The following is a 26938-nucleotide window of genomic DNA, read 5'->3' as shown; positions in this document are numbered from 1 at the left end:
TCAACGCACATGAGCATTCTCCCCTCACTAGGAGACAATGAAACGTGAACCTCAACAAGTGAGTCCCAGCAGTGATTTCAGCCACAGGAACCACTAGAGCTGAGCCTGATCCTGTCCTCAGTCAACATTTGCATGCACTTACCCGCAGGTGTCACTGGACCGTGATCAGGTTCAGGAACCCAGCTCCCTCACTAAACCTCTCTGCCTCTCTACCTCTCTCCTCCTTTAAGACAATCCTTAAGACCTACCTCTTTGACCAAGCTTTTGGTCACCTGCCCTAATGTCTCCTTTCTTGGCTTGGTGTCAATTTTTATCTGGTTACGCTCCTGTGAAGGGCCTTGAGACGTTTTTACTACATTAAAGGCGCTATATAAGATAAGAAATAGAAGCAGGAGTAGGCCACATGGCCCCTCGAGCCTGCTCCACCATTCAATAAGATCATGGCTGATCTTTGGCCTCAATTGCACTTTCCCACCCGATCCTCATATTCCTTAATTCCCCTAGAGTCCAAAAATCTATCTCTCTCAGCCTTGAATATACTCAATGACTCAGCGTCCTTAGCCCTCTGGGGTAGAGAATTCCAAAGATTCACAACCCTCTAAGTGAAGAAATTCCTCCTTATCTGTCTCAAATGGCCAACCCGTTATCCTGAGACTATGCCCTCTAGTTCTAGACTCTCCAGCCAGGGGAAACAACCTCTCAGCATCTACCCTGTCAAGCCCCCTCAGAATCTTTTATGTTTCAATGAGATCACCTCTCATTCTTCTAAACTCCAGAGAGTATAGGTCCATTCCACTCAATCTCTCCTCGTACGACAACCCTCTCATCCCAGGAATTAAACTAGTGAACCTTTGTTGCACCACCTCCAAGGCAAGTATATCCTTCTTCAGATAAGGAGACCAAAACTATACGCAGTACTCCAGGTGCGGTCTCACCAAAGCCCTGTACAATTGTAGCAAGACTTCCTTACTCTTGTACTCCAACCCTCTTGCAATAAAGGCCAATATGCCATTTGCCTTCCTAATTGCTTGCTGTACCTGAATGCTAACTTTCTGTGTTTCTTGTACGAGGACACTCAGATCTCTCTGAATACTAACATTTAATAGTTTCTCACCATTTAAAAAATATTCTGATTTTCTATTCTTCCTACCAAAGTGAATAACCTCACATTTCCCCACATTATACTCCATCTGCCACCTTCTCGCCCACTCACTTAACCTGTCTATATCCCTTTGCAGACTCTGTGTCCTCCTCACAGCTTACTTTCCCACCTACCTTTTATGTGGCACCCTATCGAATGCCTTTTGGAAATCTAAATATACTACACCCACTGGTTCCCCTTTATCTACCCTGCTAGTTACATCCTCATGGAACTCTAATAAATTTGTTAAACATGATTTCACTTTCATAAACCCATGTTGACTCTGCCTAATCATATTATGATTTTCTAAGTGCCCTGTTACTACTTCCTTAATAGTGGATTCCAGCATTTTCCTGACGACTGATGTCAGGCTAACTGGCCCATAGTTCCCTGTTTTCTCTCTCCTTCCTTTCTTGAATAGCGGGGTTACATTTGCTTCTATGCAGTTTACAAATACAAGCAGCTGTTGTTGATTTTCTGCTATCTAAATCAGGGATGCTGTGGGCAAGTGTAGCACCTCTGCAGCTGCCCTTCTGAGGTTTTTACAGACCAGTAATCAAAACTGGAACCTTCTGGACTACATGGCTTAGGACCACACCATGTAACCGCTGAGATATCAAGTTCATATTTAAAGCACCACATTTCCTTCCATGCCCCCTACAATTCGCAAACCAAGAGTATACTCTGCCATTACCAGCAAGATCTAGTTACAAGGCTGTACCAGTGAGGCCTGTGCTTACTCCATATCTGATTCTGACCTCCAAATGGCATCTCATTGCACACTTCAAGCTAATATTTCTGAAATAAAACCATCCCTGGTGTTTGTGTAGATTTATTTCTGTAATATTAATGATTGTTTGAATTATAGAATTCTCCCCACCCTCTCCCCGATCCCAGTCTGACACCCAATCCTGGTCTCTGCCTCTACCTTCCCCAATCGCCACCGACTGCTAACCACCCTTCCTGATCACGGCCAACGCTATCCCCTCCCGATCGCCCCCCATCTTCCTGGTCCCCTTCATAGACTTACCTGAGAGCCGCTGCTGGTGTTGCAGTGTCCCGATCTTCGAGTCCTCTTCTCTGGCAAGCTGCCTGGGGACATCCATTTGATGTCTACGGCTCGCAGGCTCGATGGTAATGAGGCCGAGGCCCAATATCGCATGCACCTCTGGCCTATTCATTCTGACATGGGGATCGTTCCCCGCAAGCCCGTTTTTGGGTGCACTCAAATTTCTAGTCTGTAGAATCCCAAATTCTTTTTTTTAAAAACAGTTTCATCAACTTGTCCTCCCACTTTAAAAGATTTGTGTATTTGAATCCTTAAGTCTCTCTGCTCCTCTCGTCTATTGAAGTTTTACCATTTATTGTGTACGTGCTCTCATTCTTCCTCCCAAAATGTATCACCTCCCATTTCTCCCCATTAAATTTCGTCTGACATTGATCTGCCCAATACGTAATATGTAAAGCTACTTAAAATTGTCTTCTACTTTGGGGTAGGGAGAAATAGTTCCAATTAGAAAGACACTCTCACAAGGAATTCATTTGTAGCCTTTGTAAGTATAAGCAGGAAGGTTATTTTAACAGAGGCATCACTGGTTCAGAGTGCTCATTATGTCTGCACCTCTGGAGGGAGTGGGCCAGGCCCAGGCCCAGGCCTTTCACTCAGCCACTCAGCCCCTCCCACCCTTGCATTACTGCGACATGTTCTTACGGAACTGAAGGAAAGTCTTCTTGTCATTCTTCTCCATGGTCAGCTGGTCCTTGGCCAAGAGTTCCAGGTACTGCTGCTGCTTGATTTTCTCCACAATATTCTCAGCCTCCTGCTCGAAATCAATGCAGATTATTAGATTACAATGTCATCCTGCACCAAAGTCCCTGCGGAGATAAATTTTACTCTATTTTGGGAAAAAGGGAATTTCAATTTCCATTTTTAAAAAAAACATGGAATCCATCTTACAATGATCCAATTAAATGTTTTGGATTGTTGGTCCAAATGTCTGATTACAATGAATCATACACACACACACACACATTTCAGTAGGTGTAACTGGACAGTGATCAGGAGAGTACTGAGGCCAATTATAAACCTGGCTGCGATTTCCTTTAGTTTTCCTCTTATGACCTTTTCTTCGGAGAACATACCGTGCACCAGCCAAGACAGGCGCCTGCTGCAGGGCCCCACAGCCAATGCGTTTCTGACACTGGCCGCTGGGAGACACTATTCAGCATCCCAAGCATCTGCTCATCCCTTCTTCGCTGTGCTGTCACGCGATGGGAAGCTCGTTGTGGTAAGTGGGAGCTTGGACCCACACTGCAGCACAACATATGGATGCTCATCATTCTGCCTCACTGTGTCACCCTTAGAGGTTCCAGACTTCAGGGATCCCAGTTAAAATGTCTGTGCATCAGACAGAACTATAACATCCTGGCTTCATTCTCATTCATCACACAGCTGTTATCTACTGTACAGATTTACCTTCCCACCAGGAAAATTCAGCCAAGGGGAGGGGCCTTACAGAACCTATTGAGTGAAAGACTCTGCTTTGATAGGTATCTCTCTCCTTGTGGCAGTACTGTGCACCTTCCACGACTGAAGCCCTGTTTCCAGGCCTCTGGCAATGAAAGTCTGAAATCGACCGTTACAATTGGAGAGCGGTGTCCTCCAGGGACCATTATATCTGCCCTTTCAGAAATGTAAGCGGTCATTGGAAATCTGTGGTCATGTGAGTGAGGGCCCATCACCTGCTGGTGTATTTTTGCCTGTAGGTTTACCCCTGTGTTATGTAAAATGCCTCACCCCTGTCCGGTTTTGCAGTGGGCAAGAGGGGGCAGATGCACAGGGAATTCACAGTGCGAGTGACTGAAGGCACAAACCCAGGTCTTCACACTCCATAAGGCATTGTGTTGGGCCATGTGCTTTAACTCAATTCTCAGTCACCAGTTGGGGTGACAAAGGCCTCACGCCTTTCACGGCTGATTAGCTGGCACCCATCTTTTGAGCTCACACAAGAAGAATGGCCATTAAAAGGAGGTATGAGGACTGCTGGCAGCTGGGGGACCCCAGCATTGGTCAGCACCTTCAATAGAGCAAGGGAGAAAAGATTTGGAGAGGACAAAAACAAAAATGGGATCAGTGCGACTATCACCGTGAAATGTTAAGAGGATAACACAGTCTGCGGTGTTCACCTGCGTTGGTAGCTCCACTCTGTAGTTCAAATCTCCGAGCCAGAAGAGGTGTGTGAACCGATTTGTGATGTCGAACGGACTCAACTTCTTGTCTCCGAGGTTCAGAAAGCGCAGGATACTGGTGTAGTTCTGGTTTCGTCTGTCGAAGAAGAGAAAAAATCAGATCAGAATAAACCAAGGTCCTTAAAAAAAGAACTTCCCTGAATATTCCTCCACTAAAATGGTTATTTGCTCTTCTGACACTTTTTTTGCTGGAGTTCGTAGAGACATACAGCACAGAAGGAGGCCATTCAGCCCATCGTACTTGTGCCGGTTCCTTCAAAGAGCAATCCATTTAGTCCCACTCTCTCTCACAGCCCTGCAAATTTCTCCTTTTCATGTTTTATATCTTATACCCTTTCCAAAGTTGATTAGTTGGATTGAAGTAAGATACTGTGTTTGCTTCATTATCCAATGGACACCAGTGCCCCAGTGAATTTTAAACAAAGACAGAAGGTGGGAAATTCAACCGTGTGCCCAGGACAGAACCCCATCAGTTCTTCTTCTGTGTTACCTTAGCTTTTTCTCACTTCCTGAGGTCAGGTGACTGTTGACAAATCCAAAGGATGTACCATTAAACATGAAGGACACTCCCACAGCACCTTTATTACCTGAAAAAAACAATAGTTACTCAATCATTACTCCACCAATCAAAAATACTCTACTTCAAGCTACGAGCTATTTAATATTCCACATCCAACAACCAACCATCCGAAGACTCCACATCCAACAACCAACCATCCGAATACTCCACATCCAACAACCAACCATCCGAATACTCCACATCCAACAACCAACCATCCGAATACTCCACATCCAACAACCAACCATCCGAATACTCCACATCCAACAACCAACCATCCGAATACTCCACATCCAACTACCAACCATCCTAATACTCCACATCCAACTACCAACCATCCGAATACTCCACATCCAACTTCCAACCATCCGAATACTCCACATCCAACAACCAACCATCCCAATACTCCACATCCAACTACCAACCATCCGAATACTCCACATCCAACTTCCAACCATCCGAATACTCCACATCCAACAACCAACCATCCAAATATTCCACATCCAACAACCAACCATCCAAATACTCCACATCCAACTACCAACCATCCGAATACTCCACATCCAACAACCAACAATCCGAATACTCCACATCCAACAATCAACCATCCGAATACTCCATATCCAACTACCAACCATCCAAATACTTCACATCCAACTTCCAACCATCCGAATACTCCACATCCAACAACCAACCATCCGAATACTCCACATCCAACAACCAACCATCCGAATACTCCACATCCAACTACCAACCATCCGAATACTCCACATCCAACTACCAACCATCTGAATACTCCACATCCAACTACCAACCATCCGAATACTCCACATCCAACTACCAACCATCCGAATACTCCACATCCAACAACCAACAATCCGAATACTCCACATCCAACTACCAACGATCCAAATACTCCACATCCAACTACCAACCATCTGAATACTCCACATCCAACTACCAACCATCCGAATACTCCACATCCAACTACCAACCATCCGAATACTCCACATCCAACAACCAACAATCCGAATACTCCACATCCAACTACCAACGATCCAAATACTCCACATCCAACTACCAACCATCCGAATACTCCACATCCAACAACCAACCATCCGAATACTCCACATCCAACAACCAACCATCCGAATACTCCACTTCCAACAATCAACCATCCAAATACTCCACATCCAACAACCAACCATCCGAATACTCCACATCCAACAACCATCCATCCGAATACTCCACATCCAACTACCAACCATCCGAATACTCCACATCCAACTACCAACCATCCGAATACTCCACATCCAACTACCAACCATCCGAATACTCCACATCCAACTACCAACCATCCGAATACTCCACATCCAACTACCAACCATCCGAATACTCCACATCCAACAACCAACCATCCGAATACTCCACATCCAACAACCAACCATCCGAATACTCCACATCCAACAACCAACCATCCGAATACTCCACATCCAACTACCAACCATCCAAATACTCCACATCCAACAACCAACCATCTGAATACTCCACATCCAACAACCAACCATCCGAATACTCCACATCCAACAACCAACCATCTGAATACTCCACATCCAACAACCAACCATCCGAATACTCCACATCCAACTACCAACCATCCAAATACTCCACATCCAACTACCAACCATCCGAATACTCCACATCCAACTTCCAACCATCCGAATACTCCACATCCAACAACCAACCATCCGAATACTCCACATCCAACAACCAACCATCTGAATACTCCACATCCAACAACCAACCATCCGAATACTCCACATCCAACTACCAACCATCCCAATACTCCACATCCAACAACCAACCATCCGAATACTCCACATCCAACTACCAACCATCCTAATACTCCACATCCAACTACCAACCATCCGAATACTCCACATCCAACTTCCAACCATCCGAATACTCCACATCCAACAACCAACCATCCCAATACTCCACATCCAACTACCAACCATCCGAATACTCCACATCCAACTTCCAACCATCCGAATACTCCACATCCAACAACCAACCATCCGAATACTCCACATCCAACTACCAACCATCCGAATACTCCACATCCAACTACCAACCATCCGAATACTCCACATCCAACTACCAACCATCCGAATACTCCACATCCAACTACCAACCATCCGAATACTCCACATCCAACAACCAACCATCCGAATACTCCACATCCAACAACCAACCATCCGAATACTCCACATCCAACAACCAACCATCCGAATACTCCACATCCAACTACCAACCATCCAAATACTCCACATCCAACAACCAACCATCTGAATACTCCACATCCAACAACCAACCATCCGAATACTCCACATCCAACAACCAACCATCTGAATACTCCACATCCAACAACCAACCATCCGAATACTCCACATCCAACTACCAACCATCCAAATACTCCACATCCAACTACCAACCATCCGAATACTCCACATCCAACTTCCAACCATCCGAATACTCCACATCCAACAACCAACCATCCGAATACTCCACATCCAACAACCAACCATCTGAATACTCCACATCCAACAACCAACCATCCGAATACTCCACATCCAACTACCAACCATCCCAATACTCCACATCCAACAACCAACCATCCGAATACTCCACATCCAACTACCAACCATCCTAATACTCCACATCCAACTACCAACCATCCGAATACTCCACATCCAACTTCCAACCATCCGAATACTCCACATCCAACAACCAACCATCCCAATACTCCACATCCAACTACCAACCATCCGAATACTCCACATCCAACTTCCAACCATCCGAATACTCCACATCCAACAACCAACCATCCAAATATTCCACATCCAACAACCAACCATCCAAATACTCCACATCCAACTACCAACCATCCGAATACTCCACATCCAACAACCAACAATCCGAATACTCCACATCCAACAATCAACCATCCAAATACTCCACATCCAACAATCAACCATCCAAATACTCCACATCCAACAACCAACCATCTGAATACTCCACATCCAACAACCAACCATCCAAATACTTCACATCCAACTTCCAACCATCCGAATACTCCACATCCAACAACCAACCATCCGAATACTCCACATCCAACTACCAACCATCCGAATACTCCACATCCAACAACCAACCATCCGAATACTCCACATCCAACTACCAACCATCCGAATACTCCACATCCAACGACCAACCATCTGAATACTCCACATCCAACTACCAACCATCCGAATACTCCACATCCAACTACCAACCATCCGAATACTCCACATCCAACAACCAACCATCCGAATACTCCACATCCAACTACCAACCATCTGAATACTCCACATCCAACTACCAACCATCCAAATACTCCACATCCAACAACCAACCATCCGAATACTCCACATCCAACTACCAACCATCCAAATACTCCACATCCAACAACCAACCATCCGAAGACTCCACATCCAACAACCAACCATCCGAATACTCCACATCCAACTACCAACCATCCCAATACTCCACATCCAACAACCAACCATCCGAATACTCCACATCCAACTACCAACCATCCAAATACTCCACATCCAACTACCAACCATCCCAATACTCCACATCCAACTTCCAACCATCCGAATACTCCACATCCAACAACCAACCATCCCAATACTCCACATCCAACAACCAACCATCCCAATACTCCACATCCAACAACCAACCATCCAAATATTCCACATCCAACAACCAACCATCCAAATACTCCACATCCAACTACCAACCATCCGAATACTCCACATCCAACAACCAACAATCCGAATACTCCACATCCAACAATCAACCATCCAAATACTCCACATCCAACAACCAACCATCTGAATACACCACATCCAACAACCAACCATCCCAATACTCCACATCCAACTACCAACCATCCAAATACTCCACATCCAACTACCAACCATCCAAATACTCCACATCCAACAACCAACCATCTGAATACTCCACATCCAACAACCAACCATCCCAATACACCATATCCAACTACCAACCATCCAAATACTCCACATCCAACAACCAACCATCCCAATACACCATATCCAACTTCCAACCATCCGAATACTCCACATCCAACAACCAACCATCCGAATACTCCACATCCAACTACCAACCATCCGAATACTCCACATCCAACAACCAACCATCTGAATACTCCACATCCAACTACCAACCATCCGAATACTCCACATCCAACTACCAACCATCCAAATACTCCACATCCAACTACCAACCATCCGAATACTCCACATCCAACAATCAACCATCCAAATACTTCACATCCAACTACCAACCATCCGAATACTCCACATCCAACAATCAACCATCCAAATACTTCACATCCAACTACCAACCATCTGAATACTCCACATCCAACTACCAACCATCCAAATACTCCACATCCAACTACCAACCATCCGAATACTCCACATCCAACTACCAACCATCCGAATACTCCACATCCAACAATCAACCATCCAAATACTCCACATCCAACTACCAACCATCCGAATACTCCACATCCAACTACCAACCATCCGAATACTCCACATCCAACTACCAACCATCCGAATACTCCACATCCAACAATCAACCGTCCAAATACTCCACATCCAACTACCAACCATCCGAATACTCCACATCCAACTACCAACCATCCAAATACTCCACATCCAACAACCAACCATCCAAATACTCCACATCCAACAACCAACCATCCGAATACTCCACATCCAACAACCAACCATCCGAATATTCCACATCCAACTACCAACCATCCCAATACTCCACATCCAACAACCAACCATCCGAATATTCCACATCCAACTACCAACCATCCCAATACTCCACATCCAACAACCAACCATCCGAATATTCCACATCCAACTACCAACCATCCCAATACTCCACATCCAACAACCAACCATCCAAATACTCCACATCCAACAACCAACCATCCAAATACTCCACATCCAACAACCAACCATCCGAATACTCCACATCCAACAACCAACCATCCGAATATTCCACATCCAACTACCAACCATCCCAATACTCCACATCCAACAACCAACCATCCGAATACTCCACATCCAACTACCAACCATCCCAATACTCCACATCCAACTACCAACCATCCGAATACTCCACATCCAACTACCAACCATCCAAATACTCCACATCCAACAACCAACCATCCAAATACTCCACATCCAACAACCAACCATCCAAATACTCCACATCCAACAACCAACCATCCAAATACTCCACATCCAACAACCAACCATCCGAATACTCCACATCCAACAACCAACCATCCGAATATTCCACATCCAACTACCAACCATCCCAATACTCCACATCCAACAACCAACCATCCGAATACTCCACATCCAACTACCAACCATCCCAATACTCCACATCCAACTACCAACCATCCAAATACTCCACATCCAACTACCAACGATCCAAATACTCCACATCCAACAACCAACCATCCAAATACTCCACATCCAACAATCAACCATCCAAATACTCCACATCCAACAACCAACCATCTGAATACTCCACATCCAACAACCAACCATCCCAATACTCCATATCCAACTACCAACCATCCAAATACTTCACATCCAACTTCCAACCATCCGAATACTCCACATCCAACTACCAACCATCCCAATACTCCACATGCAACTACCAACCATCCAAATACTCCACATCCAACTACCAACCATCCAAATACTCCACATCCAACAACCAACCATCCGAATACTCCACATCCAACTACCAACCATCCGAATACTCCACATCCAACAACCAACCATCCAAATACTCCACATCCAACTACCAACCATCCGAATACTCCACATCCAACAACCAACCATCCAAATACTCCACATCCAACTACCAACCATCCGAATACTCCACATCCAACTACCAACCATCCGAATACTCCACATCCAACAACCAACCATCCAAATACTCCACATCCAACTACCAACCATCCAAATACTCCACATCCAACTACCAACCATCCGAATACTCCACATCCAACAACCAACCATCCGAATACTCCACATCCAACTACCAACCATCCGAATACTCCACATCCAACAACCAACCATCCAAATACTCCACATCCAACTACCAACCATCCGAATACTCCACATCCAACTACCAACCATCCGAATACTCCACATCCAACAACCAACCATCCAAATACTCCACATCCAACTACCAACCATCCGAATACTCCACATCCAACAACCAACCATCCAAATACTCCACATCCAACAACCAACCATCCGAATACTCCACATCCAACTACCAACCATCTGAATACTCCACATCCAACTACCAACCATCCAAATACTCCACATCCAACTACCAACCATCCGAATACTCCACATCCAACTACCAACCATCCGAATACTCCACATCCAACAATCAACCATCCAAATACTCCACATCCAACTACCAACCATCCGAATACTCCACATCCAACTACCAACCATCCGAATACTCCACATCCAACTACCAACCATCCGAATACTCCACATCCAACAATCAACCGTCCGAATACTCCACATCCAACTACCAACCATCCGAATACTCCACATCCAACTACCAACCATCCGAATACTCCACATCCAACAACCAACCATCCCAATACTCCACATCCAACAACCAACCATCCCAATACTCCACATCCAACAACCAACCATCCCATACTCCACATCCAACTACCAACCATCCCAATACTCCACATCCAACTACCAACCATCCAAATACTCCACATGCAACTACCAACCATCCGAATACTCCACATCCAACAACCAACCATCCGAATACTCCACATCCAACTACCAACCATCCGAATACTCCACATCCAACAACCAACCATCCGAATACTCCACATCCAACAACCAACCATCCGAATACTCCACATGCAACTACCAACCATCCGAATACTCCACATCCAACTACCAACCATCCAAATACTCCACATCCAACTACCAACCATCCGAATACTCCACATCCAACAACCAACCATCCGAATACTCCACATCCAACAACCAACCATCCGAATACTCCACATGCAACTACCAACCATCCGAATACTCCACATCCAACTACCAACCATCCAAATACTCCACATCCAACTACCAACCATCCGAATACTCCACATCCAACTACCAACCATCCGAATACTCCACATCCAACTACCAACCATCCAAATACTCCACATCCAACTACCAACCATCCGAATACTCCACATCCAACTACCAACCATCCGAATACTCCACATCCAACAACCAACCATCCAAATACTCCACATCCAACAACCAACCATCCCAATACTCCACATCCAACAACCAACCATCCGAATACTCCACATCCAACAACCAACCATCCGAATGCTCCACATCCAACAACCAACCATCCAAATACTCCACATCCAACAACCAACCATCCGAATACTCCACATCCAACAACCAACCATCCAAATACTCCACATCCAACTACCAACCATCCCAATACTCCACATCCAACAACCAACCATCCGAATACTCCACATCCAACTACCAACCATCCGAATACTCCACATCCAACAACCAACCATCCAAATACTCCACATCCAACTACCAACCATCCAAATACTCCACATCCAACTACCAACCTTCCGAATACTCCACATCCAACTACCAACCATCCAAATACTCCACATCCAACTACCAACCATCCGAATACTCCACATCCAACAACCAACCATCAAAATACTCCACATCCAACTACCAACCATCCAAATACTCCACATCCAACTACCAACCATCCAAATACTCCACATCCAACAACCAACCATCCGAATACTCCACATCCAACTACCAACCATCCAAATACTCCACATCCAACAACCAACCATCCGAATACTCCACATCCAACTACCAACCATCCCAATACTCCACATCCAACAACCAACCATCCAAATACTCCACATCCAACAACCAACCATCTGAATACTCCACATCCAACAACCAACCATCCGAATACTCCACATCCAACTACCAACCATCCCAATACTCCACATCCAACAACCAACCATCCGAATACTCCACATCCAACTACCAACCATCCCAATACTCCACATCCAACTACCAACCATCCAAATACTCCACATCCAACTACCAACCATCCAAATACTCCACATCCAACAACCAACCATCCGAATACTCCACATCCAACTACCAACCATCCGAATACTCCACATCCAACAACCAACCATCCAAATACTCCACATCCAACAATCAACCATCCAAATACTCCACATCCAACAACCAACCATCTGAATACTCCACATCCAACAACCAACCATCCCAATACTCCATATCCAACTACCAACCATCCAAATACTTCACATCCATCTTCCAACCATCCGAATACTCCACATCCAACTACCAACCATCCCAATACTCCACATCCAACTACCAACCATCCAAATACTCCACATCCAACTACCAACCATCCAAATACTCCACATCCAACAACCAACCATCCGAATACTCCACATCCAACTACCAACCATCCGAATACTCCACATCCAACAACCAACCATCCAAATACTCCACATCCAACAACCAACCATCCAAATACTCCACATCCAACAACCAACCATCCGAATACTCCACATCCAACTACCAACCATCCCAATACTCCACATCCAACAACCAACCATCCGAATACTCCACATCCAACTACCAACCATCCCAATACTCCACATCCAACAACCAACCATCCAAATACTCCACATCCAACAACCAACCATCCGAATACTCCACATCCAACAACCAACCATCCAAATACTCCACATCCAACTACCAACCATCCGAATACTCCACATCCAACAACCAACCATCCAAATACTCCACATCCAACTACCAACCATCCGAATACTCCACATGCAACTACCAACCATCCGAATACTCCACATCCAACAACCAACCATCCGAATACTCCACATCCAACTACCAACCATCCGAATACTCCACATCCAACAACCAACCATCCGAATACTCCACATCCAACAACCAACCATCCGAATACTCCACATGCAACTACCAACCATCCGAATACTCCACATCCAACTACCAACCATCCAAATACTCCACATCCAACTACCAACCATCCGAATACTCCACATCCAACTACCAACCATCCAAATACTCCACATCCAACTACCAACCATCCGAATACTCCACATCCAACTACCAACCATCCGAATACTCCACATCCAACAACCAACCATCCAAATACTCCACATCCAACAACCAACCATCCAAATACTCCACATCCAACTACCAACCATCCCAATACTCCACATCCAACAACCAACCATCCGAATACTCCACATCCAACAACCAACCATCCGAATACTCCACATCCAACTACCAACCATCCAAATACTCCACATCCAACTACCAACCATCCAAATACTCCACATCCAACAACCAACCATCCAAATACTCCACATCCAACTACCAACCATCCGAATACTCCACATCCAACTACCAACCATCCGAATACTCCACATCCAACAACCAACCATCCGAATACTCCACATCCAACAACCAACCATCCGAATACTCCACATCCAACAACCAACCATCCGAATACTCCACATCCAACTACCAACCATCCAAATACTCCACATCCAACTACCAACCATCCAAATACTCCACATCCAACTACCAACCATCCGAATACTCCACATCCAACTACCAACCATCTGAATACTCCACATCCAACAACCAACCATCCAAATACTCCACATCCAACAACCAACCATCCAAATACTCCACATCCAACTACCAACCATCCCAATACTCCACATCCAACAACCAACCATCCGAATACTCCACATCCAACAACCAACCATCCGAATACTCCACATCCAACTACCAACCATCCAAATACTCCACATCCAACAACCAACCATCCGAATACTCCACATCCAACAACCAACCATCCGAATACTCCACATCCAACAACCAACCATCCGAATACTCCACATCCAACTACCAACCATCCAAATACTCCACATCCAACTACCAACCATCCAAATACTCCACATCCAACTACCAACCATCCAAATACTCCACATCCAACTACCAACCATCCGAATACTCCACATCCAACAACCAACCATCCCAATACTCCACATCCAACAACCAACCATCCGAATACTCCACATCCAACAACCAACCATCCGAATACTCCATATCCAACAACCAACCATCCAAATACTCCACATCCAACAACCAACCATCCGAATACTCCACATCCAACAACCAACCATCCAAATACTCCACATCCAACAACCAACCATCCGAATACTCCACATCCAACTACCAACCATCCAAATACTCCACATCCAACTACCAACCATCCAAATACTCCACATCCAACAACCAACCATCCGAATACTCCACATCCAACTACCAACCATCCGAATACTCCACATCCAACAACCAACCATCCAAATACTCCACATCCAACTACCAACCATCCAAATACTCCACATCCAACTACCAACCTTCCGAATACTCCACATCCAACTACCAACCATCCAAATACTCCACATCCAACAACCAACCATCCGAATACTCCACATCCAACTACCAACCATCCAAATACTCCACATCCAACTACCAACCATCCAAATACTCCACATCCAACAATCAACCATCCGAATACTCCACATCCAACTACCAACCATCCAAATACTCCACATCCAACTACCAACCATCCAAATACTCCACATCCAACTACCAACCATCCAAATACTCCACATCCAACAACCAACCATCCGAATACTCCACATCCAACTACCAACCATCCAAATACTCCACATCCAACTACCAACCATCCAAATACTCCACATCCAACAACCAACCATCCGAATACTCCACATCCAACTACCAACCATCCAAATACTCCACATCCAACAACCAACCATCCCAATACTCCACATCCAACAACCAACCATCCAAATACTCCACATCCAACTACCAACCATCCAAATACTCCACATCCAACAACCAACCATCCAAATACTCCACATCCAACTACCAACCATCCAAATACTCCACATCCAACAACCAACCATCCCAATACTCCACATCCAACAACCAACCATCCAAATACTCCACATCCAACAACCAACCATCTGAATACTCCACATCCAACAACCAACCATCCGAATACTCCACATCCAACAACCAACCATCCAAATACTCCACATCCAACTACCAACCATCTGAATACTCCACATCCAACAACCAACCATCCGAATACTCCACATCCAACTACCAACCATCCAAATACTCCACATCCAACAACCAACCATCTGAATACTCCACATCCAACAACCAACCATCCGAATACTCCACATCCAACAACCAACCATCCAAATACTCCACATCCAACAACCAACCATCTGAATACTCCACATCCAACAACCAACCATCCGAATACTCCACATCCAACTACCAACCATCCCAATACTCCACATCCAACAACCAACCATCCGAATACTCCACATCCAATTACAACCATCCAAATACTCCACATCCAACAACCAACCATCCGAATACTCCACATCCAACAACCAACCATCCGAATACTCCACATCCAACTACCAACCATCCGAATACTCCACATCCAACAACCAACCATCCGAATACTCCACATCCAACAACCAACCATCTGAATACTCCACATCCAACAACCAACCATCCCAATACTCCATATCCAACTACCAACCATCCAAATACTTCACATCCAACTTCCAACCATCCGAATACTCCACATCCAACTACCAACCATCCCAATACTCCACATCCAACTACCAACCATCCAAATACTCCACATCCAACTACCAACCATCCAAATACTCCACATCCAACAACCAACCATCCGAATACTCCACATCCAACAACCAACCATCCGAATACTCCACATCCAACAACCAACCATCCAAATACTCCACATCCAACAACCAACCATCCAAATACTCCACATCCAACAACCAACCATCCGAATACTCCACATCCAACTACCAACCATCCCAATACTCCACATCCAACAACCAACCATCCGAATACTCCACATCCAACAACCAACCATCCAAATACTCCACATCCAACAACCAACCATCCGAATACTCCACATCCAACTACCAACCATCCAAATACTCCACATCCAACTACCAACCATCCAAATACTCCACATCCAACAACCAACCATCCGAATACTCCACATCCAACTACCAACCATCCGAATACTCCACATCCAACAACCAACCATCCGAATACTCCACATCCAACTACCAACCATCCAAATACTCCACATCCAACTACCAACCATCCAAATACTCCACATCCAACTACCAACCTTCCGAATACTCCACATCCAACTACCAACCATCCAAATACTCCACATCCAACAACCAACCATCCGAATACTCCACATCCAACAACCAACCATCCGAATACTCCACATCCAACAACCAACCATCCAAATACTCCACATCCAACTACCAACCTTCCGAATACTCCACATCCAACTACCAACCATCCAAATACTCCACATCCAACAACCAACCATCCGAATACTCCACATCCAACTACCAACCATCCAAATACTCCACATCCAACTACCAACCATCCAAATACTCCACATCCAACAATCAACCATCCGAATACTCCACATCCAACTACCAACCATCCAAATACTCCACATCCAACTACCACCCATCCAAATACTCCACATCCAACTACCAACCATCCAAATACTCCACATCCAACAACCAACCATCCGAATACTCCACATCCAACTACCAACCATCCAAATACTCCACATCCAACTACCAACCATCCAAATACTCCACATCCAACAACCAACCATCCGAATACTCCACATCCAACTACCAACCATCCGAATACTCCACATCCAACTACCAACCATCCAAATACTCCACATCCAACAACCAACCATCCCAATACTCCACATCCAACAACCAACCATCCAAATACTCCACATCCAACTACCAACCATCCAAATACTCCACATCCAACAACCAACCATCCAAATACTCCACATCCAACTACCAACCATCCAAATACTCCACATCCAACAACCAACCATCCCAATACTCCACATCCAACAACCAACCATCCAAATACTCCACATCCAACAACCAACCATCTGAATACTCCACATCCAACAACCAACCATCCGAATACTCCACATCCAACTACCAACCATCCGAATACTCCACATCCAACAACCAACCATCTGAATACTCCACATCCAACAACCAACCATCCGAATACTCCACATCCAACAACCAACCATCCAAATACTCCACATCCAACAACCAACCATCTGAATACTCCACATCCAACAACCAACCATCCGAATACTCCACATCCAACTACCAACCATCCCAATACTCCACATCCAACAACCAACCATCCGAATACTCCACATCCAATTACAACCATCCAAATACTCCACATCCAACAACCAACCATCCGAATACTCCACATCCAACAACCAACCATCCGAATACTCCACATCCAACTACCAACCATCCGAATACTCCACATCCAACAACCAACCATCCGAATACTCCACATCCAACAACCAACCATCTGAATACTCCACATCCAACAACCAACCATCCCAATACTCCATATCCAACTACCAACCATCCAAATACTTCACATCCAACTTCCAACCATCCGAATACTCCACATCCAACTACCAACCATCCCAATACTCCACATCCAACAACCAACCATCCCAATACTCCACATCCAACAACCAACCATCCCAATACTCCATATCCAACTACCAACCATCCAAATACTTCACATCCAACTTCCAACCATCCCAATACTCCACATCCAACTACCAACCATCCGAATACTCCACATCCAACAACCAACCATCCGAATACTCCACATCCAACTACCAACCATCCAAATACTCCACATCCAACTACCAACCATCCAAATACTCCACATCCAACTACCAACCATCCAAATACTCCACATCCAACAACCAACCATCCGAATACTCCACATCCAACAACCAACCATCCGAATACTCCACATCCAACAACCAACCATCCCAATACTCCACATCCAACAACCAACCATCCGAATACTCCACATCCAACTACCAACCATCCCAATACTCCACATCCAACAACCAACCATCCAAATACTCCACATCCAACAACCAACCATCCGAATACTCCACATCCAACAACCAACCATCCGAATACTCCACATCCAACTACCTACCAGCTGAATCCTCCACATCCAATACCCAACCGTCCCAATACTCCACATCCAACTACCTACCAGCTGAATCCTCCACATCCAACCACCAGAGATTGTTCCAAGTTATTCAAACAGAACTCTTACAGCCTGGAGACATTCATCACTTCAGATTGGTTTGGATTTGAACTGAGGTCATGGAGGTGAACGGACAGAGCAGTCCCAGACAGTGTAAAAAGACAGTGTCTAGCCAACCTTTCCATCCAGTTCCAGAGTGTGAAAGGACAGTGTCTGACCCACTGTCCCACCCATCTCACAGTGTGAAAGTATGGTGCCTAACCCATGGCAACCCAACTCTTCCCATAGTCCCATTCAGCTTGAAAAACACCTTCAGTAAATGCAGCCAACTGCAGACTACCTTCCCACAACACTATTCCCCAAATTAAAGATCCACAAACTGTCGTACCGAGAGCATTGGCGATCCCAGTTTTGACGCTGCTTGTAGAAATGTGACTGATCCGATTTTCATGTTCCGGTTTTGCCAGTATAACTATCCGGATATTCCACAGGGTCTGTGTTGCGATCTGTGAAGGAAGAAAAAGAACACCTGAAACATTGGAAATGAGAAACAAAACTTTGTTTTTCATGTGATGTATTTTGTTGTTGGTGGAGGTGTTTTTACTGTTGGTGGAGGTGTTACTGTTGGTGGAGGTGTTTTTACTGTTGGTGGAGGTGTTTTTACTGTTGGTGGAGGTGTTTTTACTGTTGGTGGAGGTGTTTTTGCTGTTGGTGGAGGTGTTTTTACTGTTGGTGGAGGTGTTTTTACTGTTGGTGGAGGTGTTTTTGCTGTTGGTGGAGGTGTTTTTACTGTTGGTGGAGGTGTTTTTACTGTTGGTGGAGGTGTTTTTGCTGTTGGTGGAGGTGTTTTTGCTGTTGGTGGAGGTGTTTTTACTGTTGGTGGAGGTGTTTTTGCTGTTGGTGGAGGTGTTTTTACTGTTGGTGGAGGTGTTTTTACTGTTGGTGGAGATGTTTTTGCTGTTGGTGGAGATGTTTTTACTGTTGGTGGAGGTGTTTTTACTGTTGGTGGAGGTGTTTTTGCTGTTGGTGGAGATGTTTTTACTGTTGGTGGAGGTGTTTTTACTGTTGGTGGAGGTGTTTTTGCTGTTGGTGGAGATGTTTTTACTGTTGGTGGAGGTGTTTTTACTGTTGGTGGAGGTGTTTTTACTGTTGGTGGAGGTGTTTTTACTGTTGGTGGAGATGTTTTTACTGTTGGTGGAGGTGTTTTTACTGTTGGTGGAGGTGTTTTTGCTGTTGGTGGAGGTGTTTTTACTGTTGGTGGAGGTGTTTTTGCTGTTGGTGGAGGTGTTTTTACTGTTGGTGGAGGTGTTTTTGATGTTGGTGGAGGTGTTTTTGCTGTTGGTGGAGGTGTTTTTACTGTTGGTGGAGGTGTTTTTGATGTTGGTGGAGGTGTTTTTGCTGTTGGTGGAGGTGTTTTTACTGTTGGTGGAGGTGTTTTTGCTGTTGGTGGAGGTGTTTTCGATGTTGGTGGAGATGTTTTTACTGTTGGTGGAGATGTTTTTACTGTTGGTGGAGGTGTTTTTACTGTTGGTGGAGGTGTTTTTACTGTTGGTGGAGGTGTTTTTGCTGTTGGTGGAGATGTTTTTACTGTTGGTGGAGGTGTTTTTGCTGTTGGTGGAGGTGTTACTGTTGGTGGAGGTGTTTTTGCTGTTGGTGGAGGTGTTTTTACTGTTGGTGGAGATGTTTTTACTGTTGGTGGAGGTGTTTTTGCTGTTGGTGGAGGTGTTTTTACTGTTGGTGGAGGTGTTTTTACTGTTGGTGGAGGTGTTTTTACTGTTGGTGGAGGTGTTTTTACTGTTGGTGGAGATGTTTTTACTGTTGGTGGAGGTGTTTTTGCTGTTGGTGGAGGTGTTTTTGCTGTTGGTGGAGGTGTTACTGTTGGTGGAGGTGTTTTTGCTGTTGGTGGAGGTGTTTTTACTGTTGGTGGAGATGTTTTTACTGTTGGTGGAGGTGTTTTTGCTGTTGGTGGAGGTGTTTTTACTGTTGGTGGAGGTGTTACTGTTGGTGGAGGTGTTTTTGCTGTTGGTGGAGATGTTTTTACTGTTGGTGGAGATGTTTTTACTGTTGGTGGAGGTGTTTTTACTGTTGGTGGAGATGTTTTTACTGTTGGTGGAGGTGTTTTTACTGTTGGTGGAGGTGTTTTTACTGTTGGTGGAGATGTTTTTACTGTTGGTGGAGATGTTTTTACTGTTGGTGGAGGTGTTTTTACTGTTGGTGGAGGTGTTTTTACTGTTGGTGGAGATGTTTTTACTGTTGGTGGAGGTGTTTTTGCTGTTGGTGGAGATGTTTTTACTGTTGGTGGAGGTGTTTTTACTGTTGGTGGAGGTGTTACTGTTGGTGGAGGTGTTTTTACTGTTGGTGGAGGTGTTACTGTTGGTGGAGGTGTTTTTACTGTTGGTGGAGATGTTTTTACTGTTGGTGGAGGTGTTTTTACTGTTGGTGGAGGTGTTACTGTTGGTGGAGGTGTTTTTACTGTTGGTGGAGATGTTTTTGCTGTTGGTGGAGGTGTTTTTACTGTTGGTGGAGGTGTTTTTACTGTTGGTGGAGGTGTTTTTGCTGTTGGTGGAGGTGTTTTTACTGTTGGTGGAGGTGTTTTTACTGTTGGTGGAGGTGTTTTTGCTGTTGGTGGAGGTGTTTTTGCTGTTGGTGGAGGTGTTTTTGCTGTTGGTGGAGATGTTTTTACTGTTGGTGGAGATGTTTTTACTGTTGGTGGAGGTGTTTTTACTGTTGGTGGAGGTGTTTTTACTGTTGGTGGAGATGTTTTTACTGTTGGTGGAGGTGTTTTTACTGTTGGTGGAGGTGTTTTTACTGTTGGTGGAGGTGTTTTTGCTGTTGGTGGAGGTGTTTTTACTGTTGGTGGAGGTGTTTTTACTGTTGGTGGAGATGTTTTTACTGTTGGTGGAGATGTTTTTACTGTTGGTGGAGGTGTTTTTACTGTTGGTGGAGGTGTTTTTACTGTTGGTGGAGGTGTTTTTACTGTTGGTGGAGGTGTTTTTACTGTTGGTGGAGGTGTTTTTACTGTTGGTGGAGATGTTTTTACTGTTGGTGGAGGTGTTTTTACTGTTGGTGGAGGTGTTTTTGCTGTTGGTGGAGGTGTTTTGCTGTTGGTGGAGGTGTTTTTGCTGTTGGTGGAGGTGTTTTTACTGTTGGTGGAGATGTTTTTACTGTTGGTGGAGATGTTTTTACTGTTGGTGGAGGTGTTTTTGCTGTTGGTGGAGGTGTTTTTGCTGTTGGTGGAGCTGTTTTTGCTGTTGGTGGAGGTGTTTTTACTGTTGGTGGAGGTGTTTTTACTGTTGGTGGAGGTGTTTTTGCTGTTGGTGGAGATGTTTTTGCTGTTGGTGGAGGTGTTTTTACTGTTGGTGGAGGTGTTTTTACTGTTGGTGGAGGTGTTTTTGCTGTTGGTGGAGGTGTTTTTGCTGTTGGTGGAGATGTTTTTACTGTTGGTGGAGGTGTTTTTGCTGTTGGTGGAGGTGTTTTTACTGTTGGTGGAGGTGTTTTTACTGTTGGTGGAGATGTTTTTGCTGTTGGTGGAGGTGTTTTTGCTGTTGGTGGAGGTGTTTTTACTGTTGGTGGAGGTGTTTTTACTGTTGGTGGAGGTGTTTTTAATGTTGGTGGAGATGTTTTTACTGTTGGTGGAGGTGTTTTTACTGTTGGTGGAGGTGTTTTTGCTGTTGGTGGAGGTGTTTTTGCTGTTGGTGGAGGTGTTTTTACTGTTGGTGGAGGTGTTTTTACTGTTGGTGGAGATGTTTTTTGCTGTTGGTGGAGGTGTTTTTGCTGTTGGTGGAGGTGTTTTTACTGTTGGTGGAGGTGTTTTTACTGTTGGTGGAGGTGTTTTTGCTGTTGGTGGAGGTGTTTTTGCTGTTGGTGGAGGTGTTTTTACTGTTGGTGGAGGTGTTTTTACTGTTGGTGGAGATGTTTTTTGTTGTTGGTGGAGATGTTTTTGCTGTTGGTGGAGGTGTTTTTAATGTTGGTGGAGATGTTTTTACTGTTGGTGGAGGTGTTTTTACTGTTGGTGGAGGTGTTTTTACTGTTGGTGGAGGTGTTTTTGCTGTTGGTGGAGGTGTTTTTACTGTTGGTGGAGGTGTTTTTACTGTTGGTGGAGATGTTTTTGCTGTTGGTGGAGGTGTTTTTGCTGTTGGTGGAGGTGTTTTTACTGTTGGTGGAGGTGTTTTTACTGTTGGTGGAGGTGTTTTTGCTGTTGGTGGACGTGTTTTTGCTGTTGGTGGAGGTGTTTTTGCTGTTGGTGGAGGTGTTTTTACTGTTGGTGGAGGTGTTTTTACTGTTGGTGGAGGTGTTTTTGCTGTTGGTGGAGGTGTTTTTACTGTTGGTGGAGGTGTTTTTACTGTTGGTGGAGATGTTTTTACTGTTGGTGGATGTGTTTTTGCTGTTGGTGGAGGTGTTTTTACTGTTGGTGGAGGTGTTTTTGCTGTTGGTGGAGGTGTTTTTACTGTTGGTGGAGGTGTTTTTACTGTTGTTGGAGGTGTTTTTGCTGTTGGTGGAGGTGTTTTTACTGTTGGTGGAGGTGTTTTTGCTGTTGGTGGAGGTGTTTTTGCTGTTGGTGGAGGTGTTTTTGCTGTTGGTGGAGGTGTTTTTACTGTTGGTGGAGGTGTTTTTACTGTTGGTGGAGGTGTTTTTGCTGTTGGTGGAGGTGTTTTTACTGTTGGTGGAGATGTTTTTACTGTTGGTGGACGTGTTTTTGCTGTTGGTGGAGGTGTTTTTGCTGTTGGTGGAGGTGTTTTTGCTGTTGGTGGAGGTGTTTTTGCTGTTGGTGGAGATGTTTTTACTGTCGGTGGAGGTGTTTTTGCTGTTGGTGGAGGTGTTTTTACTGTTGGTGGAGGTGTTTTTACTGTTGGTGGAGATGTTTTTACTGTTGGTGGAGGTGTTTTTGCTGTTGGTGGAGGTGTTTTTACTGTTGGTGGAGATGTTTTTACTGTTGGTGGAGATGTTTTTACTGTTGGTGGAGGTGTTTTTACTGTTGGTGGAGATGTTTTTACTGTTGGTGGAGGTGTTTTTACTGTTGGTGGAGGTGTTTTTGCTGTTGGTGGAGGTGTTTTTGCTGTTGGTGGAGGTGTTTTTGCTGTTGTTGGAGATGTTTTTACTGTTGGTGGAGGTGTTTTTACTGTTGGTGGAGATGTTTTTGCTGTTGGTGGAGGTGTTTTTACTGTTGGTGGAGGTGTTTTTACTGTTGGTGGAGGTGTTTTTACTGTTGGTGGAGATGTTTTTACTGTTGGTGGAGGTGTTTTTGCTGTTGGTGGAGGTGTTTTTGCTGTTGTTGGAGGTGTTTTTGCTGTTGGTGAAGGTGTTTTTGCTGTTGGTGGAGATGTTTTTGCTGTTGGTGGAGATGTTTTTGCTGTTGGTGGAGGTGTTTTTGCTGTTGGTGGAGATGTTTTTACTGTTGGTAGAGATGTTTTTGCTGTTGGTGGAGGTGTTACTGTTGGTGGAGGTGTTTTTGCTGTTGGTGAAGGTGTTTTTGCTGTTGGTGGAGATGTTTTTGCTGTTGGTGGAGGTGTTTTTGCTGTTGGTGGAGGTGTTTTTACTGTTGGTGGAGGTGTTTCTGCTGTTGGTGGAGGTGTTTTTGCTGTTGGTGGAGGTGTTTTTACTGTTGGTGGAGATGTTTTTGCTGTTGGTGGAGGTGTTTTTACTGTTGGTGGAGATGTTTTTGCTGTTGGTGGAGGTGTTTTTACTGTTGGTGGAGGTGTTTTTACTGTTGTTGGAGGTGTTTTTACTGTTGGTGGAGATGTTTTTACTGTTGGTGGAGGTGTTTTTACTGTTGGTGGAGGTGTTTTTGCTGTTGATGGAGGTGTTTTTGCTGTTGGTGGAGATGTTTTTACTGTTGGTGGAGGTGTTTTTACTGTTGGTGGAGGTGTTTTTGCTTTTGATGGAGGTGTTTTTGCTGTTGGTGGAGATGTTTTTACTGTTGGTGGAGGTGTTTTTACTGTTGGTGGAGGTGTTTTTACTGTTGTTGGAGGTGTTTTTACTGTTGGTGGAGGTGTTTTTACTGTTGGTGGAGATGTTTTTGCTGTTGATGGAGGTGTTTTTGCTGTTGGTGGAGGTGTTTTTACTGTTGGTGGAGGTGTTTTTACTGTTGGTGGAGGTGTTTTTGCTGTTGATGGAGGTGTTTTTACTGTTGGTGGAGGTGTTTTTACTGTTGGTGGAGATGTTTTTGCTGTTGATGGAGGTGTTTTTGCTGTTGGTGGAGGTGTTTTTACTGTTGGTGGAGGTGTTTTTGCTGTTGATGGAGGTGTTTTTGCTGTTGGTGGAGGTGTTTTTACTGTTGGTGGAGGTGTTTTTACTGTTGGTGGAGGTGTTTTTACTGTTGGTGGAGATGTTTTTACTGTTGGTGGAGGTGTTTTTGCTGTTGATGGAGGTGTTTTTGCTGTTGATGGAGGTGTTTTTACTGTTGGTGGTGATGTTTTTGTTGTTGATGGAGGTGTTTTTGCTGTTGGTGGAGGTGTTTTTACTGTTGGTGGAGGTGTTTTTGCTGTTGGTGGAGGTGTTCTTGCTGTTGGTGGAGGTGTTTTTGCTGTTGATGGAGTTGTTTTTGCTGTTGGTGGAGGTGTTTTTACTGTTGGTGGAGGTATTTTTACTGTTGGTGGAGGTGTTTTTGCTGTTGATGGAGTTGTTTTTGCTGTTGGTGGAGGTGTTTTTACTGTTGGTGGAGGTGTTTTTACTGTTGGTGGAGGTATTTTTACTGTTGGTGGAGGTGTTTTTACTGTTGGTGGAGGTGTTTTTACTGTTGTTGGAGGTGTTTTTGCTGTTGGTGGAGGTGTTTTTGCTGTTGGTGGAGATTTTGGTGCTGCTGGTGTCGATATTGGCAGAGGTGCTGTTGGTGGAAATATTGCTGTTTTTGGCAGTGCTGCTGTTGGCAGTGATCTTGGTTTTTATTGATGTTGGAATGATCCCTGCCTTTTCTGGCCCTTATATTCTTTTGTCCCCAGTCACCCTGCACCGTGCACTCTCTGTGAGTAGACAACTTTGAAGTGCAGAATTGCCCTGAGGATCCTCCTCCTGTTATTTCCTCCTTTCCCATGGCGATGCACCTGGTCTTCGTTCACCATTTATCCACAGTGATGGGGTCAGAAAAGGTGTGTCAGCCATGTGTAGAATGATGTGACTGAGCCTATGCCCACTGTCATGTGGTGGCATGCATTGATTTTGAGATGCACTGCATCACCCACTATAAAGCAGATTTCATGCTCTTGCATCCTGGCACTTTATCAGATGAACAGTGACAGTGCTGGGTGCATGGCAGATCTACTCTGTCGGCTGGCACAATGAGTCAGGCACTTGGCTTCCACCTCCGAAAGCTGGGTTCATATCCAACTAGGGTGGTGGGATCAAAGTCTCCTCTGTCTGTTGCCTGTCTAGGTATGGCATTAACTGAATTTGGGCACTCTCAATCCCTACTGGGCATGGGCCCACAGGACAATCAGCACTAATTAG

General features: G+C 44.8%; 1 protein-coding gene across 1 annotated transcript in view; it reads right to left on the bottom strand.

Moving 5' to 3' along the window:
- The window catches only part of inpp5d (inositol polyphosphate-5-phosphatase D), a 177977-nt gene that overhangs the window by 67270 nt on the left and 83769 nt on the right, over positions 1 to 26938 (bottom strand). The window contains exons 13-16 of the mRNA XM_067995537.1: positions 19884 to 20001; positions 4881 to 4977; positions 4328 to 4466; positions 2853 to 2961 (exon numbers count right to left, since the gene is read on the bottom strand). Of these exons, the coding sequence (XP_067851638.1) occupies positions 2853 to 2961; positions 4328 to 4466; positions 4881 to 4977; positions 19884 to 20001 (463 nt within the window). The remainder of the gene's footprint in view (positions 1 to 2852; positions 2962 to 4327; positions 4467 to 4880; positions 4978 to 19883; positions 20002 to 26938) is intronic.

This window comes from Heptranchias perlo, chromosome 13 (genome assembly GCF_035084215.1).
Source record: "Heptranchias perlo isolate sHepPer1 chromosome 13, sHepPer1.hap1, whole genome shotgun sequence".
In the NCBI taxonomy this organism is placed as follows: Eukaryota; Metazoa; Chordata; class Chondrichthyes; order Hexanchiformes; family Hexanchidae; genus Heptranchias; species Heptranchias perlo.
The sequence above is the reverse complement of the archived record's forward strand: the minus strand, read 5'-3'. Positions and strand labels throughout refer to the sequence as shown.